Source organism: Callithrix jacchus, chromosome 15 (assembly GCF_049354715.1).
Source record: "Callithrix jacchus isolate 240 chromosome 15, calJac240_pri, whole genome shotgun sequence".
In the NCBI taxonomy this organism is placed as follows: domain Eukaryota; kingdom Metazoa; phylum Chordata; class Mammalia; order Primates; family Cebidae; genus Callithrix; species Callithrix jacchus.
The window spans coordinates 1,150,485-1,165,061 of record NC_133516.1 but is presented as its reverse complement, the minus strand read 5'-3'; the positions used below and the strand labels follow the sequence as shown (position 1 = coordinate 1,165,061).

Sequence of the window (14,577 nt, the reverse complement as noted above, 5' to 3'; positions counted from 1 at the left end):
GAGGTGTGTGCATGTGGAGTGTGTGGTTATTGGTGTCTCTGTGAGGTTTGTGTATAGTGGAGTGTGTGATTGGTGAGTGGTGTGTGTCTGTGTGAGGTGTATGCACTGTGAAGTGTGTGTGGAGTTTTTTGGTGTGCAATGTATTTCTGTGTGAGGGGTGTGCCCTGTGAAGTGTGTATTGTTAGTGGTGTGTGTCTGTGTGAGGTTTGTGCACTGCAGTGTGTGTGTGGTTACTGGTGTGTGTCTGTGCAGTGTGTGCACTATGCAGTGTTTGTGTGGAGTGTATGGGGTGCGTGGTGTGTCTCTGTGAGGTGCGTGCACTGTGCACTGTATGTGTGGTGAGTGGTGTGTGTCTGTGTGAGGTGTGTGCACTATGTACTTGTGTGTGGAGACTGGTGCGTGTCTGTGTGAGGTGTGTGCATGGGGAGTGTGTGAGTAATGAGTGGTGTGTGACTGAGGTGTGTGCACTATGCAGTGTGCGTGTGTGGAGTGCATGTGGTACCTGGTGTGTGTCTGAGGTTTTTTCAGTGTGGGATGTGTGTATGAGGTGAGTGGTGTGTGTCAGTGTTAGATGTATGCACTGTGTAGTGTGTGTGTGGTAAGTGATGCATTTCTGTGTGAGGTGTGTGCACTGTGGAGTGTGTGCGTGGGGAGTGGTGCATGTCTGTGTGAGGTGTGTGCATGGGGAGTGTGCGTATGTCGTGAGTGGTGTGACTGTGTGAGGTGTGTCCACTGTGGACTGTGATGTGACTTGTGTGTGTGAGGTGTGTGTACTCTGCAGTGTGAATGTGGTGAGTTGTGTGTTTTTATATGAGGTGTGTGCACTGTGGAGTGTGCGTAAGGAGTGGTATGTCTCTGTATGAGGTGTGTGCATGGGGAGTGTGTGTGTGGTGGGTGAGTGGTATGTGACTGAGGTGTGTGCACTGTGGAGTGGGTGTGTTGTGAGTGGTGCTGTGTGAGGTGTATGTACTGTGGTGTGTGTGTGGTAACTGGTGTGTATCTGAATAAAATGTCTATTCTGTGTAGTGTGTGTGTGATTAGTGGTATGTGTCTGCGTGAGGTGTGTGCAGTTTGTGTGTGGTGAGTGGTGTCTGTGTGTGGTGTGTGCCCTGTGGAGTGTATGTGTGATGAGTGATGTGTGCCAGTTTCAGGTGTGTGCACTTTGGAGTGTGTGTGTGTTGAGTGGTGTCTCCTTGTGAGGTGTGTGCATTATGGAGTGTGTCTGGAGGGTGTGTGTTGTATCATGTGTGTGAGTTATGCACTGTGGTGTGTGTGTGATGAGTGTGGTGTGTCTGTTTGGGGGTGTGTATTGTTGAGTGTGTGAAGTGTGTGTGTGTGGTGCATGGTGTCTTTCTGTGTGAGGTATGTGCACTGTGGAGTGTGTGTGTGGTGACAGGTGTGTCTCTGAGGTGCTTGCACTGCAGAGTGAGTTTGTGTGGTGAGTGGTGTGTGTCTGTGTGAGGTGTGTGCCCTGTGAAGTGTGTGTGTGGTGCGTGATGTGTGTCAGTTTCAGCTGTGTGCACTGTGGAGTGTGTGTGTGGTGCGTGGTGTCTGGCTTTGTGAGGTTTGTGCACTGTGGTGAGTGTGTGTGGTGTTTTGTGTGTCTGTGTGAGCAATGTGTATTGTGGAGTGTGTGTTTGAATGTGTGTGGTGTGTTGTGTGTTTTTGTGTCAGGCGTGTGAGCTGCAAAGTGTGTGGTGAGTGGTGTATGTGTGTGTGAGGTGTGCGCACTGTGGAGTATGAGTGTGTGAGTGGTGTGTGTCTATGTGAGGCAGGTGCACTGTGGAGTGTGTGTGTTGAGTGTTGTGTGTCTGAGTGAGGTGTGTGCACCGTAGAGTGTGTGTGGTTTGTGTCTGAGATTTGTGTACTGTTGGGTGTGTGTGTGGAGTGTGTGTTGAGTGGTGTCTGAGTGAGGTGTGTGCATTGTAGAATGTGTGTGGTTTGTGGTTTGTGTCTGAGATGTGTGTACTGTTGGGTGTGTGTGTAGGGTGTGTGGTGCATGGTGTGCACCTGAGGGGTGTAAACTGGATTGTGTGTGTGGTGAATGTGTCTGTGAAGTGCGGGCACTGTGGAGTGTGAGTGGTGAGTGGTGTGTGTGTGAGGTGTGTGCACTCTGGAGTGTGTGTGAGATGTGTGAACTGTTGAATATGCTTGTGGTGTGTAATGTGTTTCTGTGTGAAGTGTGTGCACTGTGGAGTGTGTGTTGTGTGGTGTGTCTGAGGTGTGCACGCTGTGAAGTTTGTGTCCAGTGAGTGGCGTGTGTTTGTGTGACTTGTGTACACTGTGGAGTAGGTGTGAGGATTGTGGCGTGTCTCTGCGAGGTGTGTGCACTGTGGAGTGTGTGCTTGAAGAGTGTGTGGTAAACATTGTGAGTCTGTGCGAGGTGTGCTCACTGTGGAGTGTGTGTGAGGAGTGGTGTGTGTCTGAGGTGTGTGCACTGTGCAATGTGTGGGGAATGTGTGTGGTGCGTGGTGTGTGTCTGACGTGTGTGTACTTTGGGGTGTGAAATTTGTGGTGAGCGGTGTGTGTTCTTGTGAGGTGTGTGCACTGGGCTGTGCCCACAGCCCCCACCAGAGGGCCCATAGCAGCCCCCAGGACCACCCTGGCTGCTAGGGACTATTTTGAAAAGGTGGTGTAATATGATACTGGGAACAATATCATAGCGAGATGATAATGTTATTCTGTTTTTTTTATATTAGGCACTAGCTCTAGTTACGCCTCTGCCATATTGACAAAAATGTCATCCTCACCCCCCTTGACATTCGAATTGAAAGCACAGGGAGGTTTCACTCCTTGCAATGTTTAATTCAACATAATTGTTTTCTTGTGGACATTAGTGACCATATCAGAGCATGGTGTACACCTCTTGCTATATTCAGAGTATTTCCCTATGGGCAGTAACATTCTCCTTTCCTTCTCTGGATATTAGGAACAATGTCACAGGACCGGCGTACAGCCCCAGTCACATCGTGAGTAATGTCATCTATAATCCCCTAGTTATTAGGAACAATATCACGGGGGGATTGCGCTCTCTGAGGTATTTGGAGTAATATCCTCTCCGTTTTTGGATATTAGAAACAATACTACGGTGGTGGTGTACACTTTCTGTGACATTCAGGGTATAATCATCCTCTGTCCCCAGGTTATTAGGAACTACGTCACAGAAGTGTTGTACTTTGCCTGTCATATTGGAACAATCAGAGTGTACACTTGCTTTCACAATGAGAGTAACACCTACTTAAAATATGATGGATAATATCACAAGATGGACACACATGAATGTATACCCATTTTGATATTGGAAGTAATTTTTATCTAAATACTAAAAATCATATCCCAGAATATATTCATGATGTGTACACTTATTGGGATAACAATAAATGTATATAATATGTACCATATGTACATTGACTGTGATGTACATATGTGTACGCAATACATATGTACAATAAATGTACATAGTCTGTACAATATGTACATTTATATGCACATAATGTGTACACAATAGGTATGTACATAATGTGTACAATATGTACATTTATTGTAATATCACAATATTATATAATCACAACAGCAGGTATAATCACAACAGCAGGTATAATCACATACATATGTAATACATATCAATATAAATGTACACATGTACATATACATTGATTGTGATATTACAATATGTACACATGTGCATCATGTACACATTGTGTACAGATGTACAATATATACATGTGCACATAACTGCACAGTATGTAGATATGTACACTGTACATGTGTACATATAGTTACATATGTAAATATATATCTGTACATGAGTACATAATATGCACAATATGTACACATGTAAAATATGTACACACATGGGTGTATACCCACTTTGATAGCAGGAGTAATTTCTATTTAATATAGTAAAAATAATATCCTAGAATGTACTCATAATGTGTATATTTATTGGCATATTGCAATAAATGTATGTAATAGGTACAGTATGTACATTTACTCTGATGTACATATGTGTATACAATACACATGTAGAAAAAATGTACATAATCTGTAAAATATGTACCTATACATGTGTACACAATGCGTAGGTACATAATGTGTACACTATATGCATTTCTTGAAATATCAGTGATATATATATATAATCACAATAATATACATATAATACATAATATCACAATAAAAGTACATAATGTACAAATAAAATACATATGTGTTGTGTACATATTATGTACATATATAGTTATTGTGATAACACCATATGTACACCTATACAAATATGTGCCCACTATGTAAATTATGCAGACATGTAGAAATAGGGAAAAACTGTGTACATATGCACAGAGTGCTAGCCCACAGCGCTAGCCCACAGCCCCAGCCAGAGGGCCCATAGCAGCCCCCAGGCTCACCCTGGCTGCTTAGGGATCCCTTGGCTATTGGGCTGTGCCCACAGCCCCTGTCAGAGTACCCATAGCAGCCCCCAGGCCCGCCCTGGCTGCTTAGGGACACCCTGGCTTGGAAGCTTAGGCCACAGCCCCCAGGCAGACCCTGGCTGCTTAGGGACCCCCCCTCCGGCTAGGGGACTCTGTCCACAGCCCTTGCTGGAGGGCCTGTAGCAGCCCCCAGGCCCACCCTGGCTATGTTTCCAGGCTGGTCCCAAACTCCTGGGCACAAGCGTTTTTCTCTTTTCGGCCTCCCAAAGTGTTTGGTATTACAGATGTGAGACACCACACCTGGCCTCCATCTGTTTCTTTAGAGTAGAGCCGTCCTAGTATGCATCTTTAGCCCATAACTGTTCCCCAGCATTGTTATGTCTTTTAAGCCTCTTTCAATCTCCAAGTTTGTTGGCTGGGTGAGTGCTCACACCTGTAATTTTGATGTGGTAAGATCATTTCAGTTCAGAGGTTTGAGGCCAGCCTGGACAACACAGGAAGAGTCCTGTCTCTACAAAACCCAATTTTATTTTCTTTTTTTTTTTTTTAACTCCACCCAGGCTTCAGTGCAGTGGTGTAATCTCAGCTCACTGCAACCTTCACCTCCTGGGTTCAAGCCATTCTTCTACCTCATCCTTTCAAGTAGCTGAGATTACAGGCACATGGCACCATGCCCAGCTAATTTTTGTACTTTTAATATAGCTGGTGTTTCAGCTTGTTGGTCTGGCTGTCCTCAAACTCCTGATCTCAGGAGATTTTGGGCTGAGATGATGGGGTCTTCTAAATATACAATCATGTCATCTGCAAATAGAGACAATTTGACTTCCCCGTTTCCTAATTGAATACCCTTTATTTCTTTCTCTTGCCTGATTGCTCTGGCTAGAACTTCCTATACGGAGCGATCCCCACAGATCCCTCAGTTGTTGGGGACCTATACTATGTTGAGTAGGAGTGGGGAGAGAGGCCATCCTTGTCTAGCACCAGATTTTGAAGGGAATCCTTCCAGCTTTTGCCCATTCATTGTGATACTGGCTGTGGGTTTGTCGTAAATATATTTTATTATTTTGAGATATGTTCCATCAATACCTAGTTTATTGAGAATTTTTGCCTACTCAGGAGGTGGAGGCAGGAGAATTGCTCAACCCAGGAGGCAGAGGTTGCAGTGAGCAGAGATCATGCCACTGCACTCCAGCCTGGGAAACAAGATCAGAACTCCTTCTCAAAAAAAAGTAATGTGACTGTTATTTTCTTGTTATAATCACAGAGTTCATGTGGAAAAGCTAAGCAATATGACAAAATGCAGAGTTAAAGTTTTAAAAAATTGCCCCACATTTGATCAGCAAACCTTTTTTCTTCTCTTGAGACAGACTGGGTCTTGCTGTTGCCCAGCTGGTGTGCAGTGGCACAATCACAGATGACTGAAGCCTCGACCTCCTGGGCTCGCTCTGTGCTCCTGCCTCCCAAGGAGCTGGGACTACAAGTACACACCCCTACATTCAGCTATTTTTACTATGGTTTTTGTAGAGGTGAAATCTCACTATGTTGCTCAGACTGGTCTTGAACTCCTGGCCTCAAGTGATCCTCCCACCTCAGCCTTCCAAAATGCTGGGATTACAGGCATGACCTTATCTGGAGACCGGGTTGTTACAGAGGTCATCAAGTTAAAATGGGTCATGAAGGTGGGGCCCTGATTCCACATAACTGGTGTCCTTACTAAAAGGGAAATTTGTTGCCAGTAAAAGAAAAAGAAAGAATAAAATATTTTTTCTTGAGACAGTCTTGTTCTGTCACCCAGGCTGGAGTGTAGTGGTGTGATCATAGCTCAATGCAGCCTCAAACTCCTGGGTTCAACTGATCCTCCCACCTCCGCTTCCTGAGTAGCTGAGACTACAGTTGTGTTCCACCATGCCCAGCTAATTTTCTGTATTTTATGTAGAGATGGTATCTCACTATGTTTCCCAGGTTGGACTTGAACTTCTGGGCTCAAGCAATCCTGCCTTGGCCTCCCAAAGTGCTGGGATTATAGGTGTGAGCCACCGTGCCTGCCCAAAGGTAAGTTTGCACACAGAGACAGACATGCATAGAAGGACAATGGCCACTGTAAGTCAAGGGATGCCTGAGCCAGGAGAGAGGCTGGGACAGATTTTTCCTTAGAGCTTCCAGGGAGAGCCCGGCTGCAGACACCTGACTTTACACTTCCGGCCTCCCAACTGGGAGACAACATTTTATTCTATTTATTAATTTATTGAGACAGGGTCTCGCTCTGCCACCCAGGCTAGAGTGCAGTGGCATGATCTCAGCTCACTGCAGCCTCATTCTCCCTGGCTCAAGAAATCCTTCCACCTCAGTCTCCTGAGTAGCTTGGGAATACAGACACATGCAACCATGCCTGGCTAATTTTTTTTTCTGAGATAGATTCTTGATCTGTCCCCCAGTCTGGAATAAAGTGGTGTGATTTCAGCTTACTGCAATCTTCACCTTCTGGGTTCAACAGTTCTCCTGCCTCAGCCTCCTGAGTAGCTAGGATTACAGATGTGTGCCACCACACCCAGCTGATGTTTGTACTTTTGGTAGAGACAGGGTTTCACCATGTTGGTCATGCTGGTCTTGAAGTCCTGACCTCATGATTTGCCTACCTCAGCCTCCAAAAGTGCTAGTGTTATAGGTGTGAGCCACCACTCCCGGCCTTGTATTTTTTTCAGTAGAGACAGGGTGTCATCCTATCGGGATTACATACATGAGCCATGGCATCTGGCCTGAAACAACAAATTTGTCTTGTTCTAAGCTACTTTGTTTGTGGCACTTTGTACAGCATCCCCAGCAAAGTTATACCCAAGGAATAATCCATTTCATTGTTAAAACACAGAAGCTCATGCCTTTGGTCGTTCATGAATGTGTAGTTGGATTTTGGCCAGGAACAGAGGCTCATGCCTGTAATCCCAGCACTTTGGAAGGTGGAGATGGGAGGATTACTTGAAGCCCAGAGTTTGAGGCCAGCCTGGCCAACATAGTGAGACCCCATCTCCACACACACACACACACACACACACACATAAATATTAGCTGGGCATGGTGGCATGCACCTGTAATCCCAGCTACTCAGGAGGCTGAGGTGGGAGGACTGCTTGAGCCTGGGAGTAAGAGGCTGCAGTGAGCTATGTTTGTACCACTGCACTGTAACCTGGACAACACAGGAAATCCCTCTCTATCTCTAAAAAAAAAAAAAAAAGGATGGGGGTTTGATTTTGTGTTTTTGTTGTTGTTACTGTGGTTTTTTGAGATGGAGTCTCGCGCTCTGCCCAGGCTGGAGTACAGTGGTTCAATCTCGGCTCACTGCAACCTCCACCTCCTCTATTGAAGTGATTCCCCAACCTCAGCCTCTCGAGTAGCTGGGATTACAGGCGTGCACCAGCAAACCCAGCTCATTTTTATATTTTTAGTAGAGGTGGGGTTTCACTATGTTAGCCAGTCTGGTCTCAAATTCCTGACCTCAGGAGATCCACCCACCTTGGCCTCCCAAAGTGCTGGGATTACAGATTTGGGTCACTGCACCTGGCGGATTTCATGTTTTGGCTGGGTTGGGTCTGGCAGGTGTATGGTTAATAAACCAGGTCTAAGTATTTCTAGGCTTTTGCACACAATGACAGCAATGTTGTGGGTGGTGATATTGGCTTCGAACATAGATGAAAACAAGATCTGGTCTCCTTTTTTCACCCGGACGGTGTCGACAAGCTGACCTAGGAGATAAAAAAAATAGCTACATGAGGCCATGAGTACATCCTGGGAAAGGGGATGCCAACTGCTGAGACCCCAGCCCCCCTGCTACCACCCAGCCCACCCAGCCAGTGGCTCTTCCATGTTCATTACACCTTTTGAGAAGTTCGCTATTTAAAGGAGGATGAATCAAGGAAAGTTCAGGGCTGGGGCACAATTCCGTTAAACACAATAAGAAATATGCTTTGGTTTATGAAAACCCATGGCCAGGCATGGTGGCTCACTCCTGTAATCCCAGCACTTTAGGAGGCCGAGGTGGGAGGATCACCAAAGGTCAGGAGTTTGAGGCCATCATGACCCATATAGTAAAACCCCATCTCTACCAAAAATACAAAAATTAGCCAGGTGTGGTGGCATATGCCTGTAGTCCCAGCAACTCGAGAGGCTGAGGCCAGAGAATACCGGGAAGTGGAGGTTGTAGTGAGCCAAGACCACACCATTGTACTCCAGCCTGGGTGACAGAGTAAGACTCTGTCTAAAAAATAAAAATAAAATGAGAAAACCTGATCCTTCTGCCAGATATGAGGGTGCATGCCTGTAATCCCAGCACTTTGGGAGGCTGAGGTGGACAGATCAATTAAGGTCGAGAGTTCAAGATAAGCTTGGCTAACATGATGAAACCTTGTCTCTGCTAAAAATACAAAATGAACCGGGCATGGTTGAATGTGCCTGTAATCCCAGCTACTAAGGAGGCTGAGGCAGGAGAATCACTTGAACGCAAGAGGCATAAGTTGATGCTAGACGAGATTACACCACTGTAACCCAGCCTGAGGGACAGAGCAACTCACCCTCAAAAAAAATTCAGAGAAGACCAAGATATCTGCAGATAATGCACTGCGTCACTTTCCCTGTGCACTTTTCCTGCCTCTTGGTAGACAGCTTCTAACATCACCATGAGATCCTGGTGAAGGAGGGGTGAATACTGAGGTTGCTAGTTTAATGAACATTTTTCCTCCAGAGAGAGATGCTCATCTTCTTTATTTATTTATTTATTTATTTTTTGAGATGGAGATTCGCTCTTGTTGCCCAGGCTGGAGTGCAATGACATGATCTTGGCTCACCGCAACCTCCACCTCCTGGGTTCAAGCAATTCTCCTGCCTCAGCCTACCGAGTAGCTGGGACTACAGGTGTACGCCACCATTCCCAGCTAATTTTTGTATCTTTAGTAAAGACGGAGTTTCTCCATGTTGACCAGGATGATCTCGAACTCTTGATCTTGACCTCGTGATCCACCCGCCTCAGCCTCCCAAAGTGCTGGGATTACAGGCACAAGCCACCGCGCCCGGCCAAGAGGCTCATCTTCTGTCAGATTCCTTTGAGTGTTTTTTTAAACCCTGCTGTAGGTGGTTTACCCTTAGGGCACTTCTCCATGAAGCCACCAGGTGACGCCATTGCTGCATAAATGAAACAAACGGATCCAACCTTAGAAAATATTGTTGTACTTGCTTTGAGCTGGGTAGAGTGAGTCAAACCTGTAATCCCAGCACTTAGGGAGGCTGAAGTGAGTTCACTTGAGGCCAGGAGTTCGAGACCAGCCTGGCAACATGGTGAAACCCTGTCTGTACTAAAAATACAAAAATTAGCCAGGCATAGTGATGCACATCTGTCATCCTAGCTACTCGGGAGGCTGAGACAGCAGAATTGGTTGGGAAGCAGAGGTTGCAGTGAGCCAAGATCGCGACTCTGCACTCCAGCCTGGGTAACAGAGCGAGACTCCATCTCAAAAAAAAAAATAAAAAATAGTGTTCCTAAGGACTGAGAGGGGAAACTGAGGCATGCAGACTGGAGTTGGGGTGGGACTTGGTGAGAGAATGGGTTCAAGTAACCTGTGAATGACTCTCAGAAAGTCAGAGCAACTTAAAAAAATTATTTATTCTACCTCCCACTTCCACATTTTCCAAATATAGGAACCAAAGCTGAGAGGGGGGAGATAAGTATCTTAAAAGCACCACGTTGGTAGGGAGCAGGGTTGCCAGAGAAAACAGGACATCCAGTGAAGTGAGAGTTTCGAACTCTCAGTGTATGTCTCAAATAATGCACGAGACTTAAACTAAAACCTCACTCTGTCTTCAAAGGTAACTGGGTATCTGTATGATGATTTGCTAAGTCTGACAACCCTCATGAGGGTAAAATGAAAATTTGTTTGTTTGCTTGTTTTGCTATTTTGTTTTGTTTTTGAGATGAAGTCTCACTCTGTTGCCTAGGCTAGATAGAGGGTAGTGGTGTGATCTTGGCTCAGTACGACCTACGCCTCCCGGGTTCAAGTGATTTTCCTGCTTCAGCCTCCTGAGTAGCTGAAATTACAAGTGCATGTCATCACACCTGGCTAATTTTTATACTTCTAGTAGAGACGGGGTTTCACCATGTTGGCCAGGCTGATCTCAAACTCTTGACCTCAGGTGATCCACCTGCCTCAGCCTCCCAAAGTGCTGGGATTACAGGTGTGAGCCACAGAGCAAGTTTATTATTTCCTAAAAAAAAAGTTTTTTAGGAAAGAAAAGATAGAATGGCTACTCCATAGAGCAGCCCAGAAGACACTGGTGCCCATCTTTAGGGCCATTTCTTCATGACATGCTGAAAGAGGGGTAGATTATTCATGACTCCCCCTTTTCAGATCATATAGGAAAATTTTCTGATGTTGCCATGGCATTTGTAAACCATCATGGTGCTGGTGACAATGTAGCAGTGAGGATGAGCAGAGGTCACTCTGGTAGCCATCTTGGTTTTGGTGGGTTTTGGGCAGGCTTCTTTACTGCAGCCTGTTTTACTGGAAAGGTCTTTGTGACCTGTATTCTGTGCTGCCCTGCTGTCTCATCCTGTGACTCAGAATGCCTTCACCGCCTGGAAATGCAGCCCAGTAGGTCTCAGCCTCCTTTTACCCAGCTCCTATTCAAGATGGAGCTGCTGTGGTTCACAGGCCTCTAACAGCTGGGCTCCTCAGGATCTCCTGATGTTCTGTCCCCTCTGTCCCCAGCTCCTGGATCTCTCCACCATCGCTCTCTTCCTGAGCCGCCTGCCTCTGAGTTTCTTCATCACCAAGAAGAGGATTCACTGTCAGGTTTGGCTTTTGGGAAAAAGACGGACCACGCAGGAAGTGGGGAGAAAGACAGGCTCTGGTGTGGGCGATGAAGAGGGCAGAGCTGAGTGGGAGCCAGCGGGTCTGGCTTTGTTCTTGTCTCTGTGAGTTTCCCATTGTGCAGACCTGCCCCGCTCCTTCCCCATCGCATTGGATGGTGGCTCAACCCTCCAGTGTTCAGATCCCAGGCCCTGGGTCAGATTAATGCCTTTTTCTCCTGCACCCCATCAGTCAGCAGATTTGCTTGGAGTCATCTTGAAAATGCATCCAGCAGCAAGGCCCTGGCTCACTCCTTACTTCTGCCCCAGCCTTTCTCTACTTCCAGCCACAGGAGACCTGTGTGAGCTGAATCCATTGTACCCTCCTCTGCTCAGACCCACAATGCCCCTGTTTTCCTCAGTCTGAGCCAAAGGCCCCACTGTGGCCCACCTGGCCTGCCCTGAACTGCCTCATTGCCTCCAGCCTCACCTTCCATCCATCTCCCTCCCTTTCCCACCTACCCCCTTCCCCATCCTCACACCTGCCTGATGTTCACACATCTATCCAGGCATCTGCTTTAGCTGTTCCCTCCACCTGGACCACCCTCACTCCAGAAGACCTTGACCCCTCCAGCACCCCCTGCAGTCAGGGCCACCTCCCTCACCATCGTCCAGCAAGGACATGGCCCACCCATCTCTCTCCTCCAAGCAGCTCCCTTCCTTGGCCTATTCTGGGTTTGTTTTTGCTTTTCCCCAACACTTCCCACTTCCTAAAGGGCCCTGCAGAAAGCTCCTGGCAGGGGCTGATGGCATTGCTCTCCTTAGACTACAAGCTCCACAGCAGCACGGGCCAATCCCTGTGGCAGACTCAGTATCTAGTTAGTGCTCGGCATGCAGAAGTTGCTGGACCAGTGTTCGAGAACTACTGAAGTAGGGAGGGAGGAGGGAAGAAGGGAGGGATGGGAAGAAAGGAAGGAGGGGAGGGGTGAAATGGAGGGAAGGAAAGATAGGAAAGGGGAGGACAGATGGAGGGAAGGAAAGAGTTGAAAGAGGAAGAGAAGGAATGAGGAAGGAAGGAAGAATGAAGGAGAGGGGGAAAAAGAGGGCAGAAAGAAAGGCAGGAAAGCAGAAGAAAGAAGTAGGGAAGAAAAGAAAGAAAGGTGGGGGAGAGGGAGGGAAGGGGGATGGAGGAAGGAACTTATTTCCTCTCTAGGCCCAGCTGTCCCAATGTCCATCTGTCACTTGGACTGTTTCTCCAGCCTCCAGCATGGCTGCCTCCGGGCATGGTGGCTCACACCTATAATCCCAGCACTTTGGGAGATCGAGGCAGGCGAATCTCCTGAGGTAAGATGTTCAAAACCAGCCTGGCCAAAATGGCAAAATGATCTCTCTATTAAAAACACAAAGATTAGCTGAGCATGGTGGCAGGCAACTATAATCCTAGGTACTCTAGAATCTCAGGCAGGAGAATCATTTGAACACGGGAGGCAGAGGTTACAGTGAGTTGAGATCGCACCACTGCACTCCAGCCTGGTAACAGAGCAAGACTCCCTCAAAAAAACAAAAAAAACCCTTCTCCTGGCAGCTGCCTTCTGATAATGCCCCCCTTACCTGGTGAAGCACGGGAGATGCCGGACTCCTGCCTGACCCTAAAGTGCCGAGCGACCCTGCCCACGCACTCCTCTGGCCACACGGAGTGTCCTGAGTCATGCTGCTCCCTGTGCCTGGGTTTTCTCTGCCCCCTCTCTCAAACCCTTCCCTCCCTCTTCCTGGCCCCATCTCCTCATCCTCTGCCTGCCCAGCACCTACCTCCTGGTCATTTAAGGTGTAGCTCAGTCTGTAATCCCAGCACATTAGGCCAGGGCCAGAGGATCACTTCAGCCCAAGAGCTTAAGGCCAACATGGGAAACATAGTGAGACCCCCTGACTTTACCAACAATTTGAAAGAAAGAAAGAAAGATGTAGCTCAGGCATTACACCACCTCCAGGTAGCCTTCCTGATGGCACCATACCCAGGTGGGCTCAGGGGCAGCCTCTGTTCTCTGGGCATCAGAAGCTGCCTCCCGAGGGCAGTGGTCCCAGGTCAGTTCCTGCAGGAGTTCAGGCACGGGATGATGGTAGATGGATCAGGACTGAGGGTCAGAGATGCAGAGAGGAAGACAGCTTTGGTATGCAGTTGGTGAGATCAGTGGGATTCACTGCAGGGTTACTGTCAGGGTGCAGGGGAAAATTCTGGACCAGCCGTGTGTTCATCGCTCTTTTCCCTCCAACCCCAGGAGAGCAAATGAGGCAGAAGGACTTGTGGGCCCAGCCCTCCAGCTCCATCCTCAGGAACTCGAGGATCATCAAGTTTCATGGCTGTGAGGGAGCCTTTCTGGACAGTCCTGGTCATCCGAGGCCAGGAGCTGGGTGCCTTGTGGACCTCTGGCCTCCTCTTCTCCATGTTGCTGGTGTCCTTCCAAGCATCTACCTTTCTGGTAATGTCACTAATCTCTATGCCGAGCAGGACTGGGGAAGGAGTGTGGGGCTCAGGAGGTGAGGCAGGTGGAGCCTCCCAGATCCTACCACACTGTCCATCAAAACCCACACATTCTGGATCCTGTTTTCTCAGGGTTCCTGCTGTCTTCTGTGTGAATGAATGAATCACATCATTCTGGTGAAAGTGGCAGCGGCCGGTGAGGTCTGCTTTTCTGAGAGTTCCAGGCTTCCACTGATGTGGGGAGGAGGGTTCAGGTGCAGACAGGCTGCAGAGGTAGAATCCAGGGTCTGAGTGGCTTTCCTGCTGCTGGCCAGCAAATCTCCACAGCCACCCTGTCACTGATGCGATCCTTGCCCTGCCATTCTGTCATTTATTTCCTATGTCTTTCAGAACACTCTTTCTAAAGCACAGTTTTCAGAAGAATTTAAACATGTTGATGCATAGGCCGGGCACGTGACTCACATCTGCCATCCCATCTCTTTGGGAGACTGAGGTGGCTTGAACCCGGTTAGTGGAGATTGCAGTGAGCCGAGATTGTGCCACTTCACTTCAGCCTGGGCGATGGAGCAAGACTTTGTGTCAAAAACAAATCAAATCTAAACAAAAGGACCACAAATGGAACCAATACCTAGGGCCCTCCCATGCTGCTCTCCCCAGGAGTCCCCAGGCTCAGCCCTCATGTCTATCACCTTCTCCACCACAAGAGCACCCTTGCTCATGCGAATGCACTCTAACCTGCACCTGATTTCTCTTCACTTTTTTATTTTTGACGACAGAGTCTTGCTCTGTTCCCCAGGCTGGAGTGCAGTGATGAAATGTCGGCTCACTGCAACCTCCAT

The 14,577-nt window shown here is 47.6% G+C and overlaps 1 protein-coding gene across 1 annotated transcript in view; it reads left to right on the top strand.

Annotated features, from left to right (window-relative positions):
• The window catches only part of LOC118151079 (uncharacterized), a 113,576-nt gene that overhangs the window by 83,536 nt on the left and 15,463 nt on the right, over positions 1–14,577 (top strand). The window contains exons 3-4 of the mRNA XM_078350061.1: positions 11,180–11,263; positions 13,536–13,736. Of these exons, the coding sequence (XP_078206187.1) occupies positions 13,544–13,736 (193 nt within the window). The 5' untranslated portion in view covers positions 11,180–11,263; positions 13,536–13,543. The remainder of the gene's footprint in view (positions 1–11,179; positions 11,264–13,535; positions 13,737–14,577) is intronic.